The 14,814-nt window shown below is 39.1% G+C and overlaps 1 protein-coding gene across 2 annotated transcripts in view; it reads left to right on the forward strand.

Moving 5' to 3' along the window:
- Positions 1-2,606: 2,606 nt before the first annotated feature.
- The window catches only part of nnt (nicotinamide nucleotide transhydrogenase), a 29,029-nt gene continuing 16,821 nt past the window's right edge, over positions 2,607-14,814 (forward strand). The window contains exons 1-11 of one of the 2 annotated variants that reach the window (XM_007566819.2): positions 2,607-2,709; positions 4,181-4,396; positions 7,244-7,473; positions 7,817-8,034; positions 8,680-8,767; positions 8,878-8,966; positions 9,359-9,546; positions 9,720-9,853; positions 9,959-10,150; positions 11,514-11,667; positions 12,607-12,768. In XM_007566819.2, the coding sequence (XP_007566881.1) occupies positions 4,243-4,396; positions 7,244-7,473; positions 7,817-8,034; positions 8,680-8,767; positions 8,878-8,966; positions 9,359-9,546; positions 9,720-9,853; positions 9,959-10,150; positions 11,514-11,667; positions 12,607-12,768 (1,609 nt within the window). In that variant the 5' untranslated portion in view covers positions 2,607-2,709; positions 4,181-4,242. Of the gene's footprint in view, positions 2,720-4,180; positions 4,397-7,243; positions 7,474-7,816; positions 8,035-8,679; positions 8,768-8,877; positions 8,967-9,358; positions 9,547-9,719; positions 9,854-9,958; positions 10,151-11,513; positions 11,668-12,606; positions 12,769-14,814 lie in introns of both variants that reach the window. The other variant, XM_007566825.2, reaches the window with a different exon arrangement.

Here is a 14,814-nt window from a genome sequence, read left to right on the forward strand (position 1 = left end):
CATTGTGTTGTTAACATGTATTTTGTATCTGTGATTTTTTTATTATTCATTTTTATATTTTCCAGAAAAGTAAATTCAGTTACTCTTTGTATGAGTACGTATTTATCTTAATTTCAATGCCTAAAGGAAATAACTATGCAAAAAAAAAAAAAAAAAAGCTTAAAGCAAAGAAAGTCAGCACAAGCCAACAACACGGCTGAAAGTTCTTGAAATGTTTACATACTGACCGACACAGAACGTGGCCTTCAAGATTCAAGATTTACTTTATTGTAATTCAGCACCACCTCAAAGACACAATGCAGAATGAAATTATGTTGCACAAGTTTCATGTCCTTTTGCATAAAAACACAAAAAAACCACTACAGTTTCTAAAAAAAAAAAAAAGCAGGTTGATGAACAGGTGCCCCATTTCCTCCTGACAACTGTGTCGCCATACTCAGGCGCGGATCTATAGGAAGGCTGCTGCCCCCCAAACCGGGCCGGATGGGGGCCCGGGCCTGGAGGTGCCAGGGAGGGAGGAATGGTTTCAAGTCATTGAAATATGTGATTATAGACAGAGAAAGTGCGCCCTCGCCTGTTGACAAGGGTGTATTTAATATTAAATACACCCTTGTATTTAATATACAAGGGTGCTCAACAGTTTCAGTTTCACTCCACGTAAGGGGCCCGGTGATTGGTTAGGGGCCCGGTAATTGGCCCCGCCCCCCGGCCCGACGCTGACTTGTTCCGCTAGTGGCCATACTTATTTGAAAACCATGCAGTAGATCAGTGTTTTATTTTTTAACTCTGGTCCTCAAGGCACGCTGCCTTTGCATGTATTTGGCATTTCCCTGCTTCAGCACACATGATTCCAATTGATTAACAGGCTGAATTGCAATCATCTAAATGTGTTGAAGCAGGGAAACATCTCAAACATCCAGGTCAGTGTGCCTTGAGGACCAGGGTTGGGAAACACTGCAGTAGATAGTGACTGGAAAGAACCAACAACTTTCAGATTGCAACACAACTACTATTTTTGTTTAACGTCACTTGCTCTGGGTGTTATTGAGCTCATCAGAGCCGAAGCAAAAAATAGGCGTCGAGTCAAAGGATGTTTAACTGAATGTGGAAACTCTGAGGAGTGATCTGCTGATTGTCTGGTCGAATATTTATTCTTGCTGAGCAAAAAAATGCTAATGATGTACTAGTTCTCCTTTGTAAAATTTAATTATTTATAAATACACACGGGCTTATTTTGTTTGTTTCAGTGTGGTGTTATTTGAAGCAGTTACAAGATGTGCTTGGACTGAAATATCATTGAGTGCTAGGTTGCAAAAGTTGGTAAAGATGGTAAATATATTCTTCCGGTTGCCCCTTGAGCTTAAAGCGGTGTCTCAATCTGTTATTTTTTTTAAATAGTTTCTAACTGAAAAAAAGCAAACAAAGACAATTTGTTTAGGGGAGCTATCTGCGGGTGCAATGCTAGAACAAGACGCAAGAAAAGAAACTATGCATTCTTCCCTCAGCGCCTGATAAAGAGAACCAGATGAACATGTGTAAGTAGAAGAATACAGTCAATGCAGTTCTGTTTGTCCTGCTAGTTTTAAATATGCCAGAGCTCAAACACAAACCAATGTGTGCAGTATATAAAGTTATTAAACCAGGGCTATTTTGCATATGAGGGACCAGACTGCAGTACACAAAAAAAAACAAAAAACAGACAGATAGAAATAGCAGGAACGCCTTATCTCAGGCACATTTATTGTGTCTGAGACCAAAGAAAGGGTCAAATGAAATATGATGTGGGCTTGAACTATTAAAATCTTCCTAAAAATGAGTTTCCAAAAAGGAAAGAAAATTATTTCAGAACATAGATAGCGCATTGATCATTATACCACCCACTTAGTATTTCATTTATTGGAACAGAACATTTTGCAACACACTGATAAAAATATCCTATCATTGGTATGTCATCCCCATAATACTCAGAATAAATGTGTTTTCTAAAAACACCTCCTCAAACAGTGAACAAATTTATGTTTGTTTACAAAAAGATTTTAAACGTCAGACACGTTAATGATTTAGTTTGGCACAGCCAGTTTGCTTTAGGGATACGTTTAATATGAGATACCAGGTTGGTTTGTGCAACTTCTTGCCCCCTTAATAAATGAAATTATAATTTGTATTAAGCCTAAGGATAATTTTTCACATTTGTTTTGTCCTTATAAACATAAAATGAACTGAAACGATGGCTACCCCAGAACGCGGAACAAATGTCCTTCACAGTTGGGCTACAATAAAGCGACACACAGTGGAAGCTTATGGACGTGCACCCTCAGGACAATTTATTTTTAAATGACCGGGAATATTTGACTCGGAGTATTTTGACTAATGCGTTCATTGGGGAGTTTCTTTACAATTGCCTATCTGTTTATATCTACGTAGTGCAGTTTTCTTTTTACAGTTTACATTTACGTCAAATCTTGCCTCAGAACATGCTTTCCGTATCGTTCAATAAATGTAATAACACCCACAATTATTACATGTTCACTTAAATCATAATGAACTGAAATACACAAGCTACGACAGGTTATTTTAATTTTTTTCTGTGCTCCGTCACTGACCGCGGTGCCAACACGTCAATGTTTCCCTGCGGCCGCTGATCCGCCGACTCCTTCCGGGTCGACGGAAAGTCGGCTGTGCTGCACAGATCCCGGACTGTCTGCAAAGGTCAGTGAAGGTATTCGTCATTAACCTCACTTGTCACACTTTTCACTTTGCATTTGTTTAGTTTCGGGCACATTTGAGTGCGCAGTGGTCCTGTTTTGACTCATCGCCTACTACAATGAAAGTATGGGGATTTTGTTTTCTACGCCTCTCAGCGCGCCAGCCGGTTAGCTAGCTCATGTTAGCTCCTCTGTTCTGCAGATAGAGAGAGAGGGGACAAAAAGAAAGCGGTGGAGTCAGCATGGATGTGTCGCACAGAGGATCTCCATTGCTGACTAAAGCACATTAAATTCACACAGGTTCTGTGAATAACACTGTTGGAAAACAGTGTTGTTGCGGGGAAGTCATTGATTTGAGTTGTTACTTTCCCTGGATTTAGAGGTGAACGGGCAGCTGTTAGCCAGACCTCTCTAACCAGATTTATACTGCTTATTCTGTAAATGTTTGCAGAAAAATACAAGATGCATGATTGGAAAACATGGTACTACATGCTCTTTTTTCAAAATGGTCAAATCTTTATAATTTTATTTAATTATTTAATTCCTTTTCGCATTTTTACAAGATCTGATTTGTTCTTGTCCTTATAATAAAAATTGAGGATCCAGTCAGAATCAGTAAGACAGACCACAATGATAGTGAGAAACTGTTAAAGGAAAAGCCTGATTTATGCATTCCTAATACTATATTGGATTGGATCAATAATATATTTTCTACATAAATATGAAATTAAAAAGTCTAATCTTGTTGCAGTAAATCACCATAAAGAAATCACAAGATGCAGCATTATAAGTATTAGCAGCAAATATAACTGAGTAGCTGGTAATGGCAAATTACACTTTTGCTTGATAAGTGCTCTGAAGGAGGTAGTTAAAAAACAAGTGAACACGTTTTGCCCCAACTTGTCTTTTTCCACTGGGACAAATCGTAATGTCGGTTCATTTTACTTTGATTTCGGTGTCCACATTGCTTTGTGTGTGCGCGTATGTTTAGCATGTACACTTAGTTGTCCTCTTTATTGAGGTCAAAGAGTGGCAGAGAGAAGTTTATAGCCTGTTGCTAACCAGTCACTTCTAGAATAAACCTTACTATACCAGACACAGAGTCCAGTTTAGCCTGTTGGATTATCTTGATGTATAGTAAACAAGCCGTCCCAGATGCTTGGTATTGATCAGTGAGCTACAACCTAAGTGAATGGTTGGTTGTAATTTTTATTTATTTATTTTTGCCAATGCACATAACATAACCCCACTCCTCCCTCTTTGAAGCTATATGGAACAAACAGACAAAGTAGCAATTATTTCTTCTTTTCCTGCAGGGTTGAAGATTTTTCTGTTTAAAACCCCCTGATCGCATCAGGAAATGTATTGACGTGTCTATTTACCTTGTCGGATCCATTCTTTCCTGACCTCTACTAATTCCCCACCTCCCTCCTTTGTTTTTCTTCTGGCACGCATCCATCGTGACTCCTCCCCAGGTCGTCAGCTGTCGGTCCCGTTGAGCTCCTGCTGCAGTGCGAGTGTCAGGCGTGCGTGCACCATGGCGAGCCTCCTGCGCGTCGTGCTGTCCAGCTGCTCAGCCCCCGTGCTCGGGGGCGTCTCGTCCGTGAAGGTGCAGACCAGCCCTGCCATCAAGTCAACATGTGTGCGCTTCTTCCGGACCCATCAAGCGCTCTGGCGGAGCACAGGTCCAGGTCAGACACAAAGTTTAATCCAAAAATAGTCAAATAAAAGTAAGATTTCATATTAGAAATGACTACATTTATAGTCCTAAGCAACATGCTGCTGGTGAAGTATTTCTTCAGTGAAGACTCTCTGCAGAGTCATGTTGTGTTTGCTGACATGAAATTCCAACACAAGTATGATTTCTTTTGAGGAGTAAAGCTGATTTTTAGATATAATCTGCAACCTGAGGAAATCCAACTGTTTCAAACAATCTGGTGGTTTGGCATAATAAAAACGGTAAAACTCATACATGCATTAATAGTCTTACATATATACAAAGTTTTGTCTCTTCTTAGCAAAGTTTCTCACAAAGTGCATTTTACAATCAGCTAAGTTAGAGTCTAAAACTACAGATATGCCTCCTACCTTCATAAATAGTTTCTGCCTGTATTAATTCCATCTCAGTATAAAGACACATTTTACAGAATACTGAAAGCAATTGTGGCATTATGTAAGCCATTTGTACCATACCCACAATGAGACACTGTTGTGGCAGGATCATGATGTGGGAATACTTTTCATCAGCAGGGACAGGCAAGATGGGTGGGGTTAATGAGAAGAAATATGGAGCTAAATACAGACTTTAGACTGAGATATGGCACTCTGTTCTGTTTTTCATTTGTGCAATTTGTGAAAACCTTGTATCTGTGTCCCCCCACTTTACTATTACGCACACTTATGACAAAATGGGGATGTGAGTACATTTGCAAGGCTGTGTAAATAGAGCTCAGCTACAAACATGAAGGCAACACCACCTGTAGCTTTGGTGGAAAGTCTCATTAGTTTGTGTTCAGCTGGACGGCTTTAGCAGTGTTGTTGTTGTTTTTACTCCTGATTTATTTAAAAGTTCAAAGTTGCTCCCATACTGCTATTTAATTTATCATCTTTATCTATAGTAGTGTTTACCTGTTAATTGTTCTTCAGTACATGGTTATCTTTGAATAGCTGCTTTTAAAAAAATGCATTCTTTTTGTAAATGTATAGGCATGGAAAACCAAACTGAGGACAATTTATTTTAAAGTACTACAGGAAGTGCTACCGTTTATTGTTTTTGAGCTTCAATATCACTTTGAGGATACTGCTGCCATTAATCTGACGCAGCCAGGAAGTGTGTCCTATGAACCGGTGCTAGCTGGCTGCAGGAGCTTAATGTTTGCGTGTGTTTGCTTCTCCTTCTGGTTCACGGTGACAGAGGTTGACATTCCTGCAGTTCAGACAGGTCCAGTAACAGCTGGCAGCGTCTGTCCTGAACACACAGCCTCAGACGAGTTTCTGTAGAGCAGGCACAGGCTGTGTGTTGATATGACCTAGCTTTGACCTCTGTGGACTTATCTATACTGGGATTTAAAAAAAAAGAGAACACCCAATATAATTGTATTATTGACCTTTAGCTATTTAGACATTTAAAATCCCTTTAAGTATCTTGCCATTGAGATGGATTCTCACAGAAGAAAAGGGAAGGAACCCGAAATGTATCACACTTGTGTTTATATGAAGAGAAGGTGGAAAAAAAAGTCTGAGGTGGAATTTTCCATTGCTGCTAATGCAGCATGTGACCTGCTTGTTGCTCAAAGATTCAGAAATAGCTTTCTTCTCAGAGGGCGCTGAACTTACTTGGTTCTGTTGTTGTTTGCCTTCTTTTTATTCCAGTTTAAATCTCATTAATGTATTTTTAAGCCAAAAAGTATAGGTAGATTTTGATTTAAAATTGGTTTCAATAAATCTAACTTGATAAATGAATGGAAAAGGGGTGTTGTTTTTGTATTTTATTATAAAAAAATCCATCTTCAATATTAACGCCCCTTATAAATAATCAATTGAAAATAATATACTTTTATCATCACTGGCATGTTTTCACTGGTGTTTTGATTATTAGTTCCAGTTCTTCTTGCCATCATTGTAATCTTTGGAGTCTCTGCTAGATTCAAGTTGGGACTCTGGCTTGATTTTGGCAAAGCAATAATAACACTTGCAAGAATAAAAATATTAGTAAAATTAAATCACTACTTTAACTTAAATCTGCAAGGTGTATGATTATCTTTAAGCTTAGCTGTATGTTACAAACAAAACAGCATAATACTGTAAACTGAACTTGCAATATTTTCAGGAAACAATTTGTGTGTTTTTGTAGAGGTTGCTTTTTACCACATGTAATTAAACTGAATAAACATTAACCTGAAGTTCAGTATGTTTTCTGTAAACCCAGGGTGTTCAAAATATGGCCTGCAGGTTATTTGTGGTCCTCTGAAAAACATTGCGCGGTCTTTGACCGCAATTCAGGAATGGTACAAGTATGGTCTGCCAGCAAAGGTCATTGATGAATGGATACTATTATTATTATTTATTTTTTTTTAAATCCAACTAAAATGTATGTCAGGTAAACACATTTGTCTACACCGATTTATGAATTATTTTCTACAACAACCCTAACAAGAAAAAGTGCATGTAATGGACATGGTGAAACATCTGCCCTATCCTTAGCTAATAAGTTAAGGGACTGGAAGTTGTTTTTTTTGTTTTTTTCTAAATAAATTAGTCTTCTGCAGTGTAGCCTATTCTGACTTCTTCTGGCAGGTTCTCATTTATGTGCTTAAAACAATAAATTCTAGTGTGTTTTATGTATTTACTGTTTTGGGTCAATTTCTAATTTTGAAAAATGCTCAAAAGATTTAATCAAATAGAATCAGTGTCTGCAATCATCATCACATTGATTTTAAAGCTTTTGTTTGTTTCTATTCTCCAGTTTTCTATCAGTCAGTCATGAATGTGAGTCATTGAACAGTTGGACCTTATCTCAAATGTTTTTGGTCTTCCAGGAATCCCATACAAGCAACTCACCGTTGGCGTTCCCAAAGAGATTTTCCAGAACGAGCGCCGTGTGGCCCTGTCTCCAGCTGGTGTCCAGGCTCTCATCAAGCAGGGCTTCAATGTCGTCGTGGAGTCCGGAGCCGGAGAGCCCTCCAAGTTCCCCGACGAACAGTACGCTCAAGCCGGAGCGACAATTAAAGACGTGAAAGATGTGCTGGCGTCCGACTTGTTGGTGAAGGTAGGCTTTCACTGACGGAGGAGGAAATAAAAAATGTGAGGTGGCTGAAGAGGGAAAAATTAATTTAATCTGTAGTCAGTATTTTCTTAGTGGATCCATCCCACAACATATTTTCATAGCCACCTGATAAAACAGCTGACATTTGTGAGAATTAATTTACATATTTACTTCTAATTTAGACTTATTGCAAGGTTTTGACTTTTCTCCGTAATGCAGGCAGACAGAAATAATAATCTAAAAAGTAAAATAAGCAATTTAAAAGCAATTCCACTGAGTTAGTACCAGTATCTGTCTATGTGTAGAATGATGTGTGTTTTTCTCAACTGGATTTGTCGGGTTCCAGGTCCGTGCGCCCACATTTAGCCCTGCTTTGGGGGCTCATGAGGTGGACTTGATGAAGGAATCATCGACTTTACTCAGTTTCATCTACCCAGCTCAGAACCCTGAACTGATGGACATGCTGTCCAAGAAGAAGGCCACGGTCCTGGCGATGGACCAGGTGCCCAGGGTCACCATCGCCCAGGGCTACGATGCACTGAGCTCCATGGCAAACATTGCAGGGTAGGTAGACAAGCTGGAATGTTCTGCATTTAGATTTTCATGTTCTGGTTCATGGACCAGAATATGTTTTAATACGAAGATATGTTATATTTACATAACATGCTTATATTCTGATTGAGAATACCAGACCTTAATAGCCATGGTTAAAATACAAACATCATGATCAACAAGCAAAAAAGAAAAAAATAGAAATATCGAAGAGAAATCTTCTTTATCGTCCCAAAGTGAGGAAATTCAGGAGTACCATCAGAAGGTTGCAAAGAAATTAAACCAGAAAAAGATAAGACAAAGAAATTGAATTGTAAGAGCAATTTATAGAGTAGGAAAAAGTAATACTGCACAGTTGTTAAACATATGAGGAATGTGCAACTGAATAGGACTGATTGCATGTGTATATTTGTGCATTGAAAGCAGCGATGGACGACTTACTTGAAATTAAAAGTTGTGCAAATAGCAGCAGGGATGTTAAAACCTGTTATTAATAGTTTATGTCCATAGTCAAACAGCACTTTTGTATTACTGTCATATTTCTAGATAAGTTGCACACATTTTTAAATATTACTTTATCAGCTCCTACAGTGTTTTTCGGTAAGCTGTCTATGTTCGGCTTAGACTTCAACATTTTCCCTTTATTTTTGTCTCCAGATACAAAGCCGTCGTCTTGGCAGCCAACAATTTCGGACGTTTCTTCACGGGACAAATCACAGCAGCTGGTAAAGTGCCACCTGCAAAGGTAAGGGCGGAGTGACTGTGCATCGATCTGGTGTTCTCTATCCGTCTACTGAGTTGAAACCGTCTTGCAGCAGCATTGCTTTAGTCACTCCCAGCCTTTTCTGTGAACAGGTGCTGATTATTGGAGGAGGTGTTGCAGGTCTGGCAGCTGCTGGCACCGCCAGGGCCATGGGAGCCATCGTCCGAGGATTTGATACCAGGTTGGTTTGCGTGGTTGTTCTGAATCATTCACCTGAAAATTACGCTAAAACAAACAAAGGTTTGTACAGCAAGCTGAGCAGTATTTGAATAAAATGACGTATTGTTTTTGAGGAATTTGTTTATTGTTAGAGATGAGGGCTTTTAAAAAGATTTAAATAAAATGTAGTTTTGTTGCTATGTTTGAAAATGTTTTTTCACAGTTTTATTTCACAAAATAAAGTATTTTGTTTGACCGGTAATTCAGAATACAATGTTGGCCATGTATTGTTCATGAATAGATGTTTTTTTTTTTTTTTTTTTTACAAATTTTTATTACATTCAGTGTTTGTTTCATAATCATATTTCCAACAACTGTATCCCCTTTTTTCACGTCATCCCCTGTCTCTTCCAGAGCTGCAGCGTTGGAGCAGTTTAAATCCCTCGGCGCAGAGCCGCTGGAGGTGGACATACAGGAGTCGGGAGAAGGCCAGGGAGGTTACGCCAAGGAAATGTCGAAGGAGTTCATAGAGGCAGAGATGAAGCTGTTCGCCAAGCAGTGTCAGGAAGTGGACATTGTCATCAGCACGGCTCTTATCCCAGGTACGCTGTTTTTTTTCTCCGACTATTGGGAATTTCTCACTGACGTTAGGGAAATAGTTGATATAGTTAACGTGACCAAAGATTTACATCAACCTTAGATGCCTTACCTTTGACATTTTTAATGCCATTGTCTTTTGGGTTTGTTTCTTTTTCTTAAAATTGTAATACGGCAGGTAGGCGGGCACCGATTCTCATCACCAAACCAATGGTGGAGAGCATGAAGGACGGTTCAGTGGTGGTGGATATGGCCGCTGAGGCCGGAGGAAACATTGAGACCACAGTTCCAGGAGAGCTGTCCGTACACAAGGTCAGTGCAGAGCAGCAGTGTTAATAGAAAAACTGGAAGAAATTGGAAATAATTTATGTAATATGTATTGGTTTTTCTACATTTTTCAATTTGTGATTATCTTAGGGAGTGACTCACATCGGCTACACAGATCTGCCCAGCCGCTTGCCAACACAGTCCAGCACTCTGTACTCCAACAACATCACTAAGCTGTTGCGGGCAATCAGTCCAGACAAGGAGAACTTTTACTTCGATGTCAAGGATGTGTTTGATTACGGGACCATGGATCACGTTGTCCGAGGATCAGTTGTCATGCAGGTATGAGGGCTCGACTAAACGTCTTTTTCTGATTCTGTTATTTTTTTTAATGGTGCACATATGTTACAGTTGCGGTGCAACAGAAAAAGAAACAAGTGCCAAGTTTATTTGTTCTGAATTTGAACAGGAAATAACTCACAAATCAAACCTTTTAGTGAGGAAACTCTAATGCTCCAGTACAGCGCATGTAGAACAAGACATGCATTTTTTTTTCTATTAAATTTGATTTAATAATAAAAAAAAATACATGGGTGGCTGATAGGGTCAAAAAGTTTTATCCTATATTTGGCTATACTTTCAATTTTGGTGTTTTTCATATTACATTAATTAGAATGTATTGTTGTTGCGATAAATCACATTTCTTATTACAGTTGTAAATCTTTCACAATGAAGATGAATGATGTGATTAACACACATCTCTACCTACAATAGGAAATATGTCAAACAAAAAGTTTGATTACATTTAAAGACGGAAGTATTCTTTTAGAATATAATATGAAAAATTTAAAATATTCTGAAACTTTTGTTTAAAATAGAAAATGGAAATTAATATTTTCCAAATTGACAATAAAAAGAATACTCATCATGATTTACCCAACATCAGGCATTTACAAACAGTGGGCAAAAAATGCCTTCAATTTTGTTATTTTTAAAACTAAAATCAATATATGACATTTCTTTGTTTATCAAGGAAATATCAGTTGTTTTTTTATTGTGAAAACCTCCATTATGCACATAATAAATGGAAGAATATTTTAAACTTGTTAGCTAACAGTTGAGTTTCTTCCAGTTGATGCTTTGTTTGTCCACTGAGACAAAAGATAAAAGTGCATCAGGTTTCCAGAGATAAGCAGCATTTCTGTTGACCGCCACCGAACAGCATGTTCCAAACAGACACATGTTTGCTCCATGATTGATAATGTTACATCTCCAAATTCTTGTTGCCATTTGTTGAGACTCAAGATCTTTGTGCTTATTGTAAAATCTGATACAGGAAATGGTGTTTTAATCTTTCAGGATTATATCTATACAACCTTATTTAGAAAGTTTTGCCGTCTGAAAGAATGAGGCATAAATACCTTAGTCAATTAAAAGAATGACAGTGCCTTCAGTAGTCACTAGGTGTCACTCAAAGACAACATTATCTTTTCCTCTGTGTTCTCAAGGTGTTTACAGCTACAGATGAAGGTCATGTCCTTAATAAGCCTTAATTTAATTCTAAGAAAAATAAAAACACACTTCGAATTTCTAATATATTAATAATTAAGTCAGTAAAATAACATAATGGCTTTGAATGGTTTAAATTCTCGTCTTCTGTTTATTCGCTACCCCATGCTGCTTCTGTTTTTGCCTTCATTTCTAGAACGGACAGAACTTGTTCCCCGCTCCTCAGCCCAACAACGTTCCCATCGCAGCTCCTCCTAAACCCAAGACGGTCCAGGAGCTGGAGGCCGAGAAGGCCTCACAGGTCTCCCCCTTCAAGGCCACACTCACCACAGCTAGCTTGTACACTGGAGGTTTGTAGTTCTGGGCGAGTCTGATTGTCCCGCTTTAATTTGATTCTTCATTAGAGAAAATTGTCCAGATTTTTCTTTCATCACTGTTAATGGTTAGCAGCGGCTCCTGAGGGAGGCGGAGGCGTGCTGAAAGGTGAAGGATGGGTTAACAAGCCGCTTTTCAAGTCGCTGCTGGAATGTGTGCAGGAGACGAGAAGTGACAGGCGCATTTCGGAGGCTTTAACGCGAGCGCACACACACGCACACACACCTTTTGGTCTCAGGAAGTGTGCATTGTAAAATCAGTTTTATGCTGGTTGTTTGAAGTAGAGCTCTGGTGAGGGGTTCTCGTGGTCCTGCACAGCGCTCGGTGTGAGTTCACCACGTGTAGCTCTGTGCTTCTACTGGTTGTCTAGATGTTGGAGTCGTTTCCTGCTAAAAGCCACACAGCTGCTGATGTTGGCTGCTGCTATAACCGACTTACACTTAGTTAAACAGCTATTAGTCAGCAAAGAAATGCAGATTTCACAAAGGTTGCTATAATTTTACCTTCTAAAGTATTATAACAATAACTTATCATAGTCATCATGATGAACCAAATGAATTGTTCTTTTCATTTTTATAGAGATGTGGGCTGTGAAAGCTGACATTCACATTGGGGACGTCTGCAGCAGTTGCAACATGTTTTGCATTGAGGTTGTATGTTAGGACTTTGCTGGACAGGCCAACTCCAGCTATAGTTCTTCCTGGCTTCCCATCAGATCGTTTTTTTTTTTTTTAAGCAAAACTCAAACCCCCACTGGCTTTTTCATCCATCTCTGTTGTTTGCGGATGCCACTGGTGCATCAGATTTAAGGGCATTTCAGAAATGCAATGCAAAGATTTGCATGTTAAACAAAGTGATTAATTGTGCTAAAATTTAATTGAAATCTAGATTTATGTCCTCTCTTTCTGTTACAGGTATCGGCACCCTGCTCGGTCTGGGGTTGTCGGCTCCTAACGCCGCCTTCACCCAGATGGTCACCACCTTTGGTCTCGCTGGCATCGTGGGATACCACACGGTTTGGGGAGTCACTCCTGCACTGCACTCTCCGCTCATGTCTGTCACCAACGCCATCTCAGGTTGGTGACCATTTCAAACCTTTCACACGAGTTTCTGACATGTAACATTGACCCATCCGTCTGTTGACTCTTGGAAAAACAAGGCTGCAAAAGTAGCAGCTGGCAACTTTAAAAAAAAATACTACAGGAAATATGGAACAAAAGGCTTCATAAATAAACTTTTTAATTTTTTGGTGTGAGTTTTTAATTCTAATTCTGAATAGCAGCATCTATAGTAGAATTACAGACGAAACAAGAAAACTGAGTGCATTGCACATAAAGTCTCTTTTGTGTTTTTGTCGCCAAGAGGTCGAAGAGGTTCTCAGGGCTTTGATCACGATGAAGCCGGAAGCAACACACTGTTGGTGATCTTTCAGGTTCAGGGAGATCTTCCCTCTTGAACACAGTCGGACATTTTTGCTCAGTTGTCGAGGAAACCAGCAACGGACATTTAAAACTTTACTATACATCCCCAATGACCTCTAAAGCTGTTGGTGTTTTTCTTTGCCTGTTTTTGCTGCTTTTTAAAAAAAAATTATGATTTCATTGCAAAACCCCCCCACAAATCTTCTTGAACACCACTTGCACAAGGGGAACGGGGCCTGAAGTTTATTTCAAAGCTTCTTTGACCTTTGCCTGCCACCTAGTTCTTCTTTTTCCCCTCACTGTCTGTTCTGGGTCCAGATCTTCTGTGGTTGTGTAAATGTCTCACTCCTGTCACTGAATGGCTCATGGATGCAGTCAGATCTTGTTGTTTTTGTGCCAGGCATTGTTAACACACACACGCACACACACACACACGCACACACACACACACACACACACACACACACACACACACACACACACACTCTAATACACAATCGTTAGCAGACATTAGAGAACCTTGGTGGAGTTTAGAGTTTTGGTGATGGACAGTTATATTCTTCGGGGAACATTTATAGTGTTACTTCCACTGGTGACCGGCCAGTGGGTCAGCCTCGGTTCTTTAGATACTGGTTTCATATCCAGTCGAAAACTAAAAGCTCATCTGTCACGTCTGTTGACTGGGGGAGAGAAACTTTAATCTACTTGAGAGCACTGACTCTGTGCTCTTTGTTCCACGAGACCTCGTTTTTTTGTCTCAGAGCTGTGATATCAAAGTTGATCAAATATACGCCTGCGCATGTGTCATAGTTGGCATCAAGGTTCGTCTAAATGACATGACTGGTGCGTTCATTGTTGGGGTCAGACAACGCCGTTGGGTTCCGCATTAGGTGTGTAACTGGATACGAGACGGTTTTTGATTATCTGCATCTTTGATCTGCCGTGAACTAGCTTGTCCTTTTACTGTCTGGCTGTTTATTAATCTTTTTTCCAAGAAATGTAGTTCTAATTTAGCAATAATACTACAAAGCACTGTTAAAATGTATTCCATCCTTAAGGATTTTTTTTTTTTTTTAGAAAAAGTCTCTGTCTGTTCAACCCTGATCTTTTCATCTAATAATTTGTCTGTTCAACTGTTCATCATCCAACCGGCTGTCTATCTCTCCAACCGTTTGTCCACCCATTTTATCATCCATTCATCTATCCATCTGTTTGTCTTTAATCAGTCTTTTGTTCAGGGAACCTTTGTATTTGTACTTAAAAATAAATGGGGAATGTATGGTCATTTAACATGAGAAATGTGCAGAAACCTTATATTCAGATGTTTGTAGAACTTGTTATTCCATCAGATTGTCTTCTAGCACCGTATCTACATGTTGTTTCTTGCTGCGTTCATCTCTTTGATTATAGTACAGATTTTAAATGAGCTTGTAATTGCATAATAGAAGTTGAGAAATGATGTTTGGCAACATTTGAAACTTTGTATAAGGCCTGATATACAAACATGATTGTAAAGCTAGCGTTTGCCAGAGACATAAGGTCAAACCTCCACCTTTTTTTTTTTTTTTCCCTTCTGTTGAGAAGCTAATCTAGAATTGCAGACTTCAACCACAAACACGCATGCACACAAATGCACACACCTGTTAGTCAAGCTAAAATGCACAGAAATGTGTGTGAAGGCAAGCTCTCAGTGCCGTGTAT

Source organism: Poecilia formosa, unplaced genomic scaffold, assembly GCF_000485575.1.
Source record: "Poecilia formosa unplaced genomic scaffold, Poecilia_formosa-5.1.2 Scaffold6, whole genome shotgun sequence".
Taxonomy (NCBI): Eukaryota; Metazoa; Chordata; class Actinopteri; order Cyprinodontiformes; family Poeciliidae; genus Poecilia; species Poecilia formosa.